General features: G+C 35.7%; 1 protein-coding gene across 2 annotated transcripts in view; it reads right to left on the minus strand.

Moving 5' to 3' along the window:
* The window catches only part of DIAPH3 (diaphanous related formin 3), a 484,172-nt gene that overhangs the window by 193,789 nt on the left and 273,359 nt on the right, over positions 1-17,024 (minus strand). For both annotated transcript variants that reach the window (XM_054446718.2, XM_054446717.2), the window contains one exon: positions 11,432-11,671. In XM_054446718.2, the coding sequence (XP_054302693.1) occupies positions 11,432-11,671 (240 nt within the window). The remainder of the gene's footprint in view (positions 1-11,431; positions 11,672-17,024) is intronic.

The following is a 17,024-nucleotide window of genomic DNA, read 5'->3' on the forward strand; positions in this document are numbered from 1 at the left end:
TTCATAAAAAAGGACTATTTTCAGTTCTTTTAGTACTGAGAGATCAGAAAACAGACATTCATAACAGGCAAATGGGAAAAAGTACTAGAATAAACAATCTGCAAGGGAACAAATATGATTAGAATACAAATATATTTTTAAAATGCTAAACTCGGACGATCAAAGACATAAAAAAGATACAAGATACTGCTTCACCAACTATATCAGCACTCTCCACCTAACAAAAACACTCTCACCAAGAACAACGAGTCATGGCAGGGTTGCAGTGAGACTGGCACTTTCATAGTGCCAGTCTATGAAAGCCACTGCAGGCATGCGCAAATCAGTAAAACCTCCAGGAAAATGATTTAGTAACATGTCAAAAATTTTAAAACTATTCTTGTTTGGAGTAGTTTCAGAAAACTCACTGGAGTCCAATATTGTCCAGCCAAAGCTATATAACTAAACTGCTATTTTAGAGCACGGATTTCTTAATCTAATGATAAGAATTTCTCATGGGAACAATTAACAAAAATTGGAGAAAGTGCTTAGAAAGTGAACATGTTTAGATTGTTTATACAAATGGACCAAACACATTAATTTTAAATTAAAGGTTTTTTAACCCTTAAAATTTATTAATAATTAACTTTATATTTTGGAGCAACTGTAGCTTTACAGGAAAAACTAACAGAAGACAGAGTTCCTATATACCCTTCCCTACACACACACAAATTATCCCGTTGTAAACATTTTACATTAGTGTGATACATTTGCGTCAAGTAATGTACCAGTATTGACACGTTATTGTTAACTAGTTTCCACATTAAGGTTCTCTCTCTGTGTTCTGCAGTTCTATGTGTTTTGATAAACTCAGTGTTATTCATCCATCACTACAGTGTTTTACAGAATAGTTTTACCACCCTAAAAAATTCTGTGTCTCACCTATTCATTCCTTCCTTCTTCCCTCTCCTCAGAACCCCTGGCAACTACTGATGTTTTATTGTCTCTAGACTTTTGCCACTTACAGAACATCACATAGTTGGAATCATACAGTAGATAGCCCTTCCAGTCTGGTTTCTATCACTCAGCAATATGAGTTTAATGTTCTTCCATGTCTTTCCTTGGCTTAAAGAGATCATTTATTTTTAATATGGAATAATATTCAAAATGAATATACCACAGTTTATCCATTCACCTATTGAAGGACACACTGCTTGCTTCCAAGTTCGGGCAATTATGAATAAAATGGCTGAAAACATTTGTATGCAGGTTTTTGTGTGGACTTAAGTTTTCAATTCATTTGGGTAAACACCTAGGAGTGTGATTACTGGGTGGTTTGCTCTACGTATAGCTTTGTAATTGCCAGTTATCCAAAGTTGATATGCCACATTTTGCTTTCCCACTAGCAATGAATGAAGGTTGTACTATATACTTACCAGCACTTGGTGCTGTCAGTGTTTAGTATTTTAGCAATGCCAGTACATATGCAGTGGTGTCTTATTGTTTTAGTTTGCAATTCCTTAATGACATCCGCTGCTGACTATTATAGGGACAGAAAAATTACAACTCCATCCTCTTAGGGTCCTTGCTGGTCTGACAATTTAATTTGACGTGAGATAGATTAACAGGAGAAACGTGTAATGCAAGTTTTCCGTAGCACAAAGGCCATCAAAGGAATGAAGACTGAAAGAAATAGAGTCAGTTACCCATATACTGGATTGGGCAAAGAATAGTTGTTAAGAAGCAACTACATTAGGTGGGAAATTACTTTTAACAAGGCCTCTAAAAAATTCTCTTTGTTGCGACTTTTTGTTGTTGATGATTAAGGATGTTGCATCTTTCTGGTACGGGAAGGCCATCTTTTGCATGAAAATGTTATCTTCTGCTTTTAAGAAATAGCAAGGAGGTCAAAGTGATCTTTCTACACCTGCTGTTTTTCAAGGATCTTTAAATAGTCAATATACCAGAATAGCATATTTTAATCCCTTCAATATCTTTTCATACATTTACCTGACACCTATACGTTTTGATGGGTATCTCTTCACATCTTTTGATCATTTCTTTAAACTGGGTTGTTTATTTTCTTAGTTTTAAGAGTTTTTGTACATTTTAGATAAAAGTCCTTTATCAGATATGTGTTTTGGAAAGATTTTCTTCCAGCCTGTTTTCTTTTCATTGTCTTAACTGTTTGCCACAGAAGTTTTAAATTTTAATAAAGTTCAATTTATCAATTTTTTTCTTTCATAGATTATACTTTTAGTGTTATATCTAAAGCGTCATAATAAAACCAAAGGTCACATAGATTTTCTCTTATCTTCTATAAAATGTATAGTCTTGCATTTTATATTTAAGTCCATGATAAATTTTTAGTTAATTCTTGTGGAAGATATTAGGTCTGGCAACTTTTTTTTTTTTTTTTAAATGTAGATGTTCTAGTACCTTTTCTTTAAAAGAAAGACTGTTCTTTCACTATTGAATTACCTTTGTTCCTTTGTCAAAATCAACTGACTATATTTCTACGAATCTATTTCTGGGGTCTCTATTCTGGTCCATTATTTTAAAATTATTTTTATTTTTTTTTCCTTTGGCCAATACCACAATATTTTCCTTATTGCAGTTTTATACTAAGTCTGGAAGTCAGAGAGTGTCAGATTTCCAACTTAGTTCTTCTTCAGTATTGTGTTAGCTATTCTGGGTCTTTTGCCTCCCCATACAAACTTTGAAATCATTTTGTCAATATCCATAAAATAACTTGCTGGAACTCTCACTGGGGCTCTATTGAACCTATAGATCAAGTTGGGAAGAAACGACATCTTAACAATACTGAGACATGCTTTCTATGAACATGAAATGTCTATTACTTTATTAGATCTTCTTTGATTTCTTTCAAAGTTTTGTAGTTTTTTTTTTTTTCTTTTTTTTTTTTGAGATGGAGTTTCACTCTTGTTGCTTAGGCTACAGTGCAATGGCACGATCTCAGCTCACCGCAACCTCTGCCTCCTAGGTTCAAGCAACTCTCCTGCCTCAGCCTCCCTAGTAGCTGGGATTACAAGCATGTGCCACCACGCCTGGCTAATTTTGTATTTTTAGTAGAGACAGGGTTTCTCCATGTTGGTCAGGCTGGTCTTGAACTCCTGACCTCAGGTGATCTGCCCGCCTCGGCCTCCCAAAGTGCTTGGATTACAGGCATGAGCCACCACGCCCGGCCTTGTAGTTTTCCTCATACAGATCTTATATGTATTTTGTTAGATTAATACCTATGTATGGTTTTTGTTACTAAGAAAATGATACACTATTTTAAATTTCCAATTCCAATTGTTCATTGCTGGCATACAAGAAACCACTGGCTTTTTAAATTAGGTGACCTCGTAATCTAAAACTTTGATATAATTGCTTAACAGTTCCAGGAGGTTTATTTTTTGTCAATTTGCAGGGGGTGGTGGCAGGCATTCTACACAGACAGTCATTTCATCTATGAAGAAGGAGTTTTGTTTATTCTGCCCCAAACTTTATAGCTTTTATTTTTCTTGTCTTACTGTATTAGCTAGGACTTCCAACACAATGTTCAAGAGGAGTAGTGAGAGAAGACACACCTGCATTGTTTCCAGTTTTAGGGAAAAAGCATCTAGTTCATTACCATTAAGTATGATGCTAGCTGTCGATTTTATGTAAATGTTCTTTATCAACTTGAGGAAATTCCCCTCTATCCCTAATTTGGTGAGAATTTTTCTCATTAATGAATGTTACATTTTTTCAAATGCATTTTCTGCATCTATTGGTGAGTTTTCTTCTTTAGCTCATTGATGGTGATAGATTACATTAACGGATTTTCAAATGTCGCACCCAGCCTGGATGCATAGAATTAAAAATTATTCCCTCTCCTTCTATTTACTTGAACAGATTTAGAGAATTGAAATTATTTCTTCCTTACATGTTTGATAGAATTTACTGGTGAAACCATCTGAGCCTTGTTCTTTCTGTTTTTGAAGGTTATTCATTATTGATTCAAGTACTTTAATAGATTCAGATTATCCATTTCCTCTAGTGTGACTTTTGGTAGACGGCATCTATCAAGGTCCACTTCATCTAGGTTATCACATTTGTAGGCTTGGTCGTGTTAATAATATTCTTCCGTTATCTTTTTAACATCCATAGGAACAGTAATGATAGTCCCTCTTTCGTTTTTGATATGGGTAATTTGTATCTTCTCTCTTTTTCTCTTGGTTAGCTTGGCTATTGATCTTTTTAAAGACTCAATCAGATATTGGTGGGTTTGATTTTCTCTATTAATTTTCTGTATCAATTTCATTGATATCTGCTCGAGTACATATTAGTTATTTGTCTTACCTACTCCAGAGTCCATTTGCTCTTCTTTTTCTTGTTTCCTAAGGCTAAAGATTATTCTTTTTAGATCTTTCTTATTTTCTAATATATGCACTTGATGCTATAAATTTCCCTGTGAGCATTGCTTTTATTGCATCCAACAAAACTTTATAAGTTGTATTTTCATTTTGCTGTTTCATATAAGTGGATCAAACAGAATAATTTTAAATGAGATGTTTTTGTTTTTTTAAAAAAATACAGAAACTTCTGAACTTTACATTAAAGGACTTAACAAAACACATGCCTGGTATATCTCAGGTGATATTTTTCAGTTTGTTCTGGTGGTGGTGGATTCTGTACCTCCCAATGCTGGAACCATAGTTCAAAGCCACTTATGATACATTTCTTCATCATCCTCTCCCCTGTCCTCCAAGAACAAATGTTCATAAGTACCAACGGCTAAGTATTACTATGTGGATAATAATGTTGCATGTTTTGTCTCTGATTCCAAAAATGTAGAAACAATGCAGACCCTTGATAAAGGAGAGGTAAGACACTTCTTAGAGTATCAGGAATGGAGTGTCTTGTTTCTGGTTTTTATTTTTCATTTATAAAATATATAAAAGTGAAGTCTGAATTAAACCAGGGATGGTAATATTCACCTTCGGTGCTATCTCTGATGGGGTAGTTGTCTATAAGCCTGACGCTGAGGAGGATTCAGAGGCTGGGTGTTTGGGGGAAAGAGTAGTTTGATAGAGAAGCTATGCTTGCTATGAGAGCAGGAAGATGAAGGCACACAAGCAGCCTGTTTGCTAAGCCTGAGCAAAGTCACTCTATCTTTTATAATTCTATTAAAAGAATCATTCTCATTTACAACATTTAACAGCAATTGAATAACAAAGGTGACGTGAAAAGAGTTTACCAAAAACGCTATTTAGAAAAGCCAATTAAATATTTCTTAGAAAATGTCATACATTAAATGTGTTAATGAATGAGTCAAAGGGGGTTAAGCATTCTGAATAGTTTCACATTGCTTTGGAAATCAGTATTTCTGTGATTTAATTGGCTGCATGTAAAATAAGAATGGCATTTGTTATTTGCAAGTCTTTGGCCCATAACTGCTTTACTTTCAAAGGTTGCCAAAATTTACTGGTATAATTTTGCCAACCTAATAAAGAATAAAAATCCCTCTCAAAATACCCTGAATGCAAATGGAACAATGGATTTGTTTGGCAGAGATCTTTCTTAAAAATAAATTCATAGAGTAAAGGAAAAAGTGATACATAGGGATCAAAACTTCACAAAAACGACTCACAGTGTTAACTTGTGTGAGTGTGACAGGTATGCAGAATACAAACTGCCTGAAATAGGCAACGGTATCCTGTCTCATGCTTTTATAGTCACTGCAACTCTACCTGTACAAGCTAGAGACTTGTAAAATGGCTCGAGAAACAGGCCTTCAACTTATTTCAGTTCCACTACGTGCCTGAAATTCACACTCCTTTTCAAAGTTTTCATTTTCAGAGTAATGTTTAGCTTGGCATGAGAGGAAAAGCAGCAATTTTTGAAAATATTTTCACTACTCTTTCTTTTTTTTTTGAGATGGAGTCTCACTCTTTTTACCCAGGCTGGAGTGCAGTGGCTTGATCTCAGCTCACTGCAACCTCCGCCTCCCGGGTTCAAGTGATTCTCCTGCCTCAGCCTCATGAATAGAGTAGCTGGGATTACAGGTGCCTGCCAATACACCCGAATAATTTTTGTAGTTTTAGTAGAGACAGGGTTTCTCCATGTTGGCCAGGCTGGTCCCGAACTCCTGACCTCAGGTGATAGGCCCGCCTCAGCCTCACAAAGTGCTGGGATTACAGGAGTGAGCCACGGCGCCTGGCCTCACCACTCATTCTTAAGTGAAGAAGTAACGTTGTTTCGTTTTTGTCGTGGCTTTGGTGTTGGTTAATTTTCATTTTTTCATGTTTGCTTTTGGTTCCAGATCACCAGTCAGGGATTTTCCATTCTGGGATATGAAAGTAGGGCAGAAGACCAAGTGATTCACGTTTCAAGTTGAGTATTAAAATCACCTAGGAAGTGGCTTTAAAAATGCCACCAATCAGGATCCACATCCATTCTTTCTAAGTTAATTGAACTGGTGTGGGGACTGCGGCATCAGTATTTCTTAAAGGGTACTCCAGGTCGCTAATCAATGTCATCCAAAAGACATTTGTCACAATTTTGGAAAGTGTCTCATTAGGGTTGGTGGAAACATTAAAGAATATGAGAATTCAATGTTTGTTGCTGTTTCTATTGTTTTAATTATCTCCATCACAGCTCTGATGAAGTTATTCTACTTTTTCTACTTTTTGCTTATAAAAGGAATATCCAGAATCAGATAAAAAATTCATGCATTAGAAAAGAGAATTTAGGAAAAATTAATTTTGCCTGCCACCCCCTCATCATCTTAGCACCTAATCCTCAACGCCCATAGCCCCATTACCATGTATTCATCAATGACTTCAACTTTGAGATGAACTCATTAGATATTCTACTGCCATAGAAAACAGAAGCCTTCCTACAAAGTGACAGTATGGATAAATTTAAAGTGGGATCAATAGTTATTTGTTTCTGCAATTTTCCCAAAGAATAACAGCACAAATACCAATAAAAATTAGTTATTACATGTGGTAAAACTCCTACAAAATTTATATCTATTACCGCAATATAGGAAGTCAGTTGATTCAATCACCTGGAACAAAGAGCTGCATCATCCTGTTGTATTGATCAGAATGATCTGTTACTCAGAAATTATACATCTTATTAGACATTAGTAAACATTATTAAACACATGTTATGACTATTATATGTGGATTAGTACATCTTCTTAAATTTATAAGTCAAAATTATCTCATATATTTTAATATGATGTTGAACTTTGATGGTTGGGCCAATTCACTCTTTACCTAAAATCCTTTGAAAAAAATGAACTTGGCCCTATCAACACGTCTCTTGGAGAAACATCTTTGACACTAACCAGATACAAACTTTTCTAGGTCAGCATTTTGGTCAGATAAGCATCTACCATCTGCCGATTTGATTTCTAAAGATGTTTTCCACTTAATCAACAGCAGTCCCCCTACTCTCAAAATTAATATAATGTCAAAATGCCTATTATCCATTTTTATCTAAAGTTCAGTACTACATTTGGAGGATTTTTTAATGACAAGCAGTCCTCCATTATTTCTGCAAGGTTTATCCTTTTAAAAAGTCAAGCCATCAGAAAGCAAGGTACTTACACCATTTTAACTAAACTAGAAGTAGCATTACTGTGACTGAAACGTACATTTTTTTTCACATCATGAGGGTTTGCATGGGGTGCCAGGTGCTTAAGAGGCCCAGAATACACATTTTGGGAGAGAGGGGAAGAGAGGAGGAGAAAGAGAGATGGTTCTAAAAAAAAGATCCTGATGAAACTGACTCATTTGTTGTTTATAACACTATTCAACACGTTTTCCTTTTATAAAGATACATATGCAAAATTTCTTATGAAGGTTTAATCAGGGAAAACACTATTTTTGCTCATGAAGTGAAGTTTGCGCATCATTTTGACCACCAAAAAGTCAAGCACCTATACAGCAACTTTAATTTTTATTTAGATCTTAATCATAAATTCAGTTATGTTTACCTTATATGTCATATTTTACTTTTTTGTCATATGCCACATGAAATCTTTGGGATATAAGAAAGCAAATCCTTTTCTCTCGAATCCAGAGATATTATAGTTACTCATTGCCATCCTGGCTACAAATGTCTACAAAGCTATGATACAGCTCCCCAAACTAAACTATAATGGGCATGAAACTCAAGTATTCATGCTCTTATTTCTAAACAATGCAAAGTTAATTTAATATGAATTTTCATGAATTTTTCATATTTGAGTTAAATTCGTAAAGGGCATTTAAAAGTAAGGATTTTGGATATAAAATGTTAAATGTCATATAATTACCCAGCATGTTTTAACAGATTAAAATACTTCCCTGTCTTTCTACTGTCAAATATATATGGAATTCCTTGTGTAGGAGCTTATCATCAAACCAAATGCTTTATACTCAGTGTGAAAATTCAATCACAATTGTCAAAGATCAAGCTGCTACTTCTGATAACAAATATGATGAGATATCATCTTGTTCAATATATGCTTTCAACTTGACATGTAGGCTAATAAAAAACATGAAGTTGTAGTATTTATTTTGTTTCTTCCACAACAGAAGGCTCCTAAGAGGGATGATCAAAATACTCAGTATCATTGCATGAAAATAAAGTCAACTCTTTATCTGCAGACAGATTAACTGGTTTGCCGACTAACTGTAGTAAAATAATAACAGCTACATTGCATTTGTAAAAGATTTAAAAATTACTATGCATCAGTGATTGTATCTCAATGAGAGGATGTCTATTTATTTTCAACTACAAAATAAATATAAGACACTACTTTTTGTCTTATGACAAGTTTCATTCATTCAACAGCTATTAATTGAGTACTTACTATATACCAACCACTGCAGTAGGCTATCCTACCTCATTAATCAGACCTAGTCTCCTGTCAACAGCTCTCCTTAGAGGAAGGCATAAGGACATGAGGAAGAGCATGCAGCCAGTTTTTTTGTGAGTCAACTATAATTCTGAGATGTAAAACCTAAAGAGGATCACAGACACTTTCGCACGAGGCAACAGACTGTAGTCCATGTGTGGCTGTGGATTAACTTTCCCCTATCTTGCCCCTCACCCTGTTTTTCTCACGTTGCCTTCCTTCTCAGGGAAAGCCTGAATCTGCCATTCTTGCTTGCCTCCTTCTCCTTCAGCTTCCAAGTTCATAACCAGCACACCTTGACAATTCCTCAGATGTCCCTGAATTTGTGTACTTCCCTACATCCCCACTACATTCTACCTCAAACCCCTCTGCCGTTACCTTAGCTTGGAACTCCATCATCTCAAAGCACAGTGATAGTTACTTAGTGGATGCTCAAACCTTTGCCAAATAATTGAATAAGGTAGCTCAATCATATGCCCTTTAAGATACTGAGGTAAACAAGAGTAGAATAACAACCAAAAAACCCTGATCTCATTGTCTTCTGAGCAACCACTTCAAACATGCCAGTAGCAATATTTCCCATTAGTTGCCTAAGGTAGATACTTAGGAATTATCTTTGACCTTTCTCTCTTCTCTGCCACCTCCCATACCATCTTTCCTATTACCTTCTCAGTTTGGTTTCCTCTGTTGCTCTCTTAGATCTCACACTACATGTCAACCAAACACCAAATACCTCCTCAATGTAACCCTCTAACCCAGCGCTGTCCAATAATTTTATGCAATGATGGTAATGTGCCATATATATGCTGCCAACGGGTATGGACACTGAGCACTTGGCCTGTGGCGAGTGTGACTGAGGAACTATGTTTTTAATTTTATTTAAATTTCAACTGATTTTAATTTAAGTAGCCATATATGTTTAATGGCAACAGTACTAAACAGTGCAGCTTAACCTTCTTCCATACTGCTGATAGACATATCTTGCTACAAAACATCTGATCATATTACTTGCCTTACAGAATGTGAGTCCGTAAAATCTCCATCATTAGGCAGGATATTCAAAGCTCTTTACAATCTAGACCAATTTACCACCTCAGTCTCATTAGCCCCACTCCTTTCCCATCTAGTTTGCAAAGGTAGTACGCCACTCACTGTACTCACACATGCCATACTATAACCCTTATGGAAGCTGCTGACTCTTGCTTAGAGTGCCTTTTCCTCTCCCAGAACATCTGCTCATCCTTCAAGATCCAGCTTAAATTTCCATTTCTCTCTAAATATCTAACTGCCCTCTCATAGCTGAGCTAGGCTTTCTGTCTTAACTCTGCTGCCATAACTTTTAGTATGTGGCTTCCTTAAAGCATTTAATCATAATTAATGGTTTACATGTGGAAAATATGAGTCTCATGTATGCCAGGTAAATATTAATCACATACATTAAAGACAGAATCTGGCAAAGCATCTGGCACAGGACTTCACTCTGAGTAAGCCCACGAGAGATGTGCCAAGTCTTCAGGATGTGTTTTAGGAATTGCATCGCCCATGCTAGGGATCTTCACCAAATACAGCTGCCTAAGAAAACAGAGAGGAAAATAAAAGAATGGAGATGGGGCAAGGGAAACACTCACAAGGCATTGATAGCAATGAGAGGCTTAGGCCAGGGAAATTGTATAAGAAAATTCATGAAAGCCCCAATAGAATAAGTATGCAGTAAACCTATAGGTAAAGCTGAACTTGTTTTTCACCTTCCCTAACTAGCTGGCAATAGCAATAATCAAATTCCTTAATCAGGGAGTGTGGTTGTTACGAGGTCAAGAACAAGAAAAAGGTTTTCTTCTGATGTGTAACTGAGAAGAATTTGTTGTAAGCAGATCAATAAAGCCCTATTACTATGGCCCACTCCTCAGGAAAGAGCTCTGTTTTATAAAACATTGAATATATTTGCTGTAAGGAAATTCAACCTATGAAAGACGCAGAAGAAAAAAAAAGGCTCTAAACTTACTCCATTTTCATGTCCTCTAAAATTATATTTAGATAGAAACACTTCAAAATCAATAATATCCGAGTTGCATATATTTCCAATATAATAATTTCCCCTTTATATAAAGGGGTCTCATTTTTCTCTCCTTTCAGTCTGCTTATGAAAGCAATGCAGAGAAATATTTAAATAGTTAAAGGTAAAAATGTTAATGGCAATCCTAAGCAATATTCAATATATATACAGGTATCTGAACTGAGTAAGTACGAGTCAGTATTAATAATATTTTGATGTTCCATTTCATTGGCTTGAGAAAGCATAGGTTTATGATATAATTTTGTTATTAAATAAAATCCTTGAATTGGATTTGCAGATTGAAGAAAATTAATATTTGGATTTAGTTCAGAGGTTGAGTAAATTAGCTCAGTTCACTCTGGGTTTGAGTTCATGGTTCACTTCAAGTTCTTGATAATGAGCACATCAAAATAAAAAAAGTTTTAAATAATGCAATCAGGGCTGACATTTAAGAGCAAGTGTTCAGGCAAATATGTGTTTTTAAAAAACAAACTCACTTTACAGAGAGAGCTAAGGTTAAATCCGAAGGTTTGAGCATTCCGGGAGCCAGCATTCATGTAGTTTCCCATTAGCAATACAAGTTCCAGCAACTTGCTAAAGCTTTTGCTCTTCTTTATCTCTTCGCAGGCAGTACTGACAGCCATGATGTCAGGTTTGATGTTGTTCACCTGCTCTTCAAACTGAAGCTTAAAGAGAATAGCACTGAGCCGTGGCCGTAGTCTCTTCACATTGCTCATCTGATTGAAAAGAAAACAGCAGATTTCCTTTAAAATGCATGGTATACTTTAGTACTGTACGACTGCAAGTAATCTGGGATGATTTATTGGTATGACAGTACCAAAGAAGAAATATGTCTCCTAAAACTGATAGCAGGAAGAGAGAAAAGCCCTGCTTGTTTTTGTAAGGAATCCAGAGTCATCCCTCAAAACCCAAATTAACAATTTAGATGCTCAATGAAAAGAAAGCTTTAATCAAATGATAATGTTTAATTAAGCAATAAAGTAAGCATTTTTTAAACTAAATTCTAAAAAGGTAACAAGATACATAGGCCACAAATCACAAGGCATTCATGTCATTGTTTTGAATAATTTTTGTTCAATACTGCAATATACTGGGTCATGTTTAAAACACATTCAGAAAAGTCTAGAGGGTTTGTTTTCTTCAAATAGCAATTGCTGTCCTCAGAAACCCTGCTGACTAACAGTATGTGTTAGATAGAGGGAGAGTAAATAGGTCCCAATTTGTACTAAATTGACTTTGTTCAGAAACACAGGAAAGTAGAATGACTCCTGACACATACTAAATTAGCAGAATCAGAGTTAGGAAACATGGGAGTAGTAGCAGGCAGAAGCGGTGCAAACCCACAAATCTATCACATGCCAAGTTAACCCTGTCTGGGACTCTAGGTTTCTCTATTGGGAATGTGGGGGACTGGAGGTGTCTAAAAGAACAAAGGGGCAAGTTCCTGCCTTTATCCTTACTCCTGTGTTATATCAACACACATGCAGGAAATAATCACTTAGCTGTAGGCTGAAGACATACCACATATTAAGCTAGATATGAATTCCTTGACCAAACGCACTAGGGATTCGGGACTTAAAACACACTGAAGGGGCGGTAATAGTAAAATTGTTGAACTTCGACAACTATTGTAAATATCAAAAGCAGGTTAAGGCAAGGTCAGAAAAAAAGCAGTGACAGGTTAAAATAGGGATTGTTTCTCTCTTAGTCACAGACTGTAAAGGAAAGGCTAAAAAAACAATGCTATATGAAGCCTGTAGGGTGCCAAATATAATGAAAATCATGATTGTTTGGGACACAGAAAGCTATCAGCTCATAACATAATAATGATCGTTACTTAAAATATACTAAAGACTTATTAGACTCCAATAGATTACAGACACTGCCTTAATGACTAAACATAACTCAGCTTACTCATCTGACAAAAATTGAGCAATAAAGAATTAGTTCTTTGTACACAACTCTGAGAGAATATTTTCATGTAGACCAAAGCCCTATAGTGAATGAAAAGTTCCATTTTCAAATAATATAAATATCTAATTTATACTTAGCTTTCTCCCCAGCCCCTTGCCAAATTAAATGGTTATGCATATACAATTAAGATTCTAAGGGCTCAATTAATGTAGTTATTAATAAGAAGTCTATTTTACAAGGCACTTTAAGGAACGTCTTCATATTCCACTGTCTAGGAAAAATAAAGAATGTAAGTTCAACAAGGACCAAAAAAAAAAAAAGAAGAAGAAGAAGAAATATCATTAAAAGTTTATAGAGTAAGTTTAAGCGATATAAAATTATAAAGAGACAAAGAGATGTACTATTAGAATGTTGATTCTTATTGGGCATGAATTGTTCTGTTTAAACAGTGATCACTTATCACAAAGACATTTGTCTTAAAATATATTATATGTCTCCAGATGGGTTCACTTGCCTGGATTTTTTTTATCCTTAACCATTGCAAAAGGAAGATGTTCATATGACATTGGTAACATGAATAATGCTCCATTATACTTAATATGTCCTTTAGAGCAGTCAGACATACAAAAGAGCACTCACATGTAGTACCTGTAGTTATGGCCATTCTGAAGGTGTATAATGGGCTCATAGCATCACTGTTTTCAGTAAGTGCCATTATTCATGATTATGAAGCCAGGTACTTGCAATAAACATGAGAAGAAATTCTCCAGTATTCTATGCAAAACATTTGTATTACAAAATATACTAATTCTAACATATATTAATGTACTACTACTTTCATGAACAGAAGAAAAAAGAGACTGCTTAAATGCCTACATTATACCACCCCAAAATATGTTAAAGCTTTCCTGCTGACAAGCTAACCATATGTAGCCAGCATAAAGTAATTAATTCTCCTAGAAAAATATAACCTAGATTTGTATGAATAATGAGTGTATCTGGCACTAGGGACAGGTACCTTGAAAAGATAGAGTAAGTCTATGATGTAATGCAGAACAAAGTGCTACAAGTTCATGAAAATCCCTGACAAGACAAAGTCAGGAAAGGTAACCTAAAAACAAAGCTTTGAACAACACTTTAAAAAAAATTAGATGTCCTTTTCCTATTGTTCTTTCTTCCAAGTTTAGATAAATCAGTATTTGACTATTATTGAGTAAATGTGTTTTAATAAATAAAATTATTGAGTGGGAAAGGAACTTGAAAGGTCACCTGGAGATGGTGCCTGTCTTTAGTTCACTATTTAGCCATATGATGACCCCTAGGCCAAATGGTTGCCCTTTTTATTTAACAACAAAATATCATTTAAGGTTAATGTTCCAAGATCTAAATCATGGAATCTATGATAATAACAGAAGGGTTACTTTTCTTTTTTTGAGGCAGAGTCTCACTCTGTCACCCAGGCTGGAGGGCAGTGGCACAATCTCAGCTCATTGCAACCTCTACCTCCCGGGTTCAAGCAATTCTCCTGCCTCGGCCTCTTGAGTGGCTGGGATTACAGCCATGAGCCACGACGCCCGGCTAATTTTTTGTATTTTTAGTAGAGACAGTGTTTCACCATGTTGTTCAGGCTGGTCTCTAACTTCTGACCTCAACTGATCCACCCACCTGGGCTTCCCAAAGTGCTGGGATTACAAGCATGAGCCACTGCGCCCAGCCCTTTTCCTCATTATTTGAATCAAACTTTATTTCTTCAGGTGGAATCAAATAAAAAAGGTTAAGAAAGGGGAAAATATATGTATATGTAAAAACCCCGACCAATGTTTCCGCATCCTCACCAGTTCTTATATTCTATCAACACTGGGGATTTGCATTCTGTTTTCCTGCTAAGAAAACTAAACTTCTGACTTGTCTAAGACTAAGTGGAAGGCAGAAATGAACTATGGTGCTCAAATAATACTCTGAAGGGCAACAGAAAGTCATTTTTAAAAATGAGAAGAAGGAAAGGGTAAATGAACAATAAACATAAAATGTAAGCTAGTTAATAATTAGAATGCTAGAAGAAATTAGAATTTCATTTTTACAGTTATCCTTTAAATCTATTGTTATGAAGTCTTAGGAATATAAATTCATGAAACCCAAATCTGACAATAATGAGATGTAATCTGGAGATCAATCCAAAAAAGGAAAAATACATTGATTTCACTCCTGTTTTTCTTGAAGGCAGGGAGCAGTATTCCTGTAACCTCCCCACACACAGATGTCATATGTCAGAATGAAGAGATGTTAAAAGCAGTGACTGGTAAAAATCAAGAAGCAATATCCAGAACCCTAAGGGTAATTTTATTTCAAAATTTTGTTTGTTGGCAATATATGTTGTTGGAGAGGGAACAACGTAAAAAGACCTTTAGAAAAATCAATGAACCAACAAGTATTGACTGGGCCCCATTCAGTGCTGTGAGGGGCACAGGAGCCATAGCAGCTGCCCCTGCAGCCCTTATCATTGAATTCTTCTGCCTGTCTTAAGGAGTAGAAAGTCAGAAAGGTCCCCAGGAAGATGTAATCTCTCATAATCTCATTATGGTTATATTTTTCACATATAATTTTATCCATTATTCTATAAGGAAAAAAAATCATTTTTTACACCAACTTTGTTTAACACCATATCTAGTTCTCTTTATACATTTTCTTTTATAAATACAGGTTGTCAGATGTTTTTTCCCCCGTCCTACTATGCAGACTTAACATGGCACACCTCAAAAGGATTTATTTTTTATTCTTTTTTATTCTTCCCTGAAGTTATTATGAAATTTCACTGTTCACTTAACTCTCTAACAGTATAGTAACCTGCTGACTGGGAAGTTACTGGCCTCAGTCTTAATTTATAATACTCTAAAAGCATTAGTTCACATACTTTGTAGATATCACAATATAAGAAATAATAGAAAAGCATTTCAGGAAGGTGAAATGACTCAAGTCACCTGGCTAGTAGGACCCAGGCCTAGAGCTAACTTGCTGCTAATCAACTGTCCTTACCACTCAGAGCATCACAATGTGGAAATTAAGAACCACAATTTACAAACCATCTGGAACTCAAGCTTCCTCTGCTATGTTTCTAGTAAGTAAGAATGAACTTTAATTTCTTCACAGTAGTTATCAAGTAACACCCTGCAATGAGCTGTGCCTGCCTCCTGTACTATCTCAATATTTCTTACCTTCCTCCTTAATATACCCAACTACTTCCTATTGTGCTGAATCTTTAATACTTTTTCAGATCTACTTTTGTCGTCTCTCCACATCAGGGATCCCACAACAGTAACTGTTAGAAAACAGGCTGCATAGTAGGAGGTGAGCAGCGGGCCTGAGCGAGCAGGTGAAGCTTCATCTGTATTTATAGCTGCTCCCTATTGCTTGCATTACCACCTGAGCTTGGCCTCCTGTGAGATCAGTAGTGACATTAGATTCTCATAGGAGCGAGAACCCTGTTGTGAACTACGCAAGCAAAAGATCTAGGTTGCATGCTCCTTATGAGAATCTAATGCCTGATGATCTGTCACTGTCTCATATCACCCCCATATGGGTCCATTTAGTTGCAGGAAAACAAGCTCAGGGCTCCCACTGATTCTACATTATGGTGAGTTGTATAATTATTTCATTATATAGTACAATGTAATAATAGAAATAAATGCACAATAAATGTAATGTGGTTGAATCATCCCAAAACCAACCCCCCGCCATCTGTGGAAAAAGTGTCTTCCATGAAACCATTCACTGGTGCTAAAAAGGTTGAGGACTGCTGCTCCACACTACACTCTCCACTCATACTCTCCTATTAGCTAATTCTTCACTTCTCTATGGGAGAGGTATGATAAGCAAGAAGAATGCGAAAAAACAAATGCAGTTTTATGAAAGACAAGAGAAAGTACTTTGAGAAAGTAGTGTGATCTAATACATCACAGAATTAAGACACTAGGGAAAAAAATTTTGAGCTTGATTTTTCTAATGATGTAAAAAATATCTTTCATTGTTAACAGACCAATATGTTCATGATCTCCAGAATTCTCAGAAAAAAAGGCAAGTTCATTTCACTTGGAGAAAGGCTTCAAAAAAAAAAAAAAAAAAAAGCTATTCAAGTGACTTATGCCTGAGGTAATACTC

The sequence above is a fragment of the Pongo pygmaeus genome, chromosome 14 (genome assembly GCF_028885625.2).
Source record: "Pongo pygmaeus isolate AG05252 chromosome 14, NHGRI_mPonPyg2-v2.0_pri, whole genome shotgun sequence".
Lineage (NCBI taxonomy): Eukaryota > Metazoa > Chordata > Mammalia > Primates > Hominidae > Pongo > Pongo pygmaeus.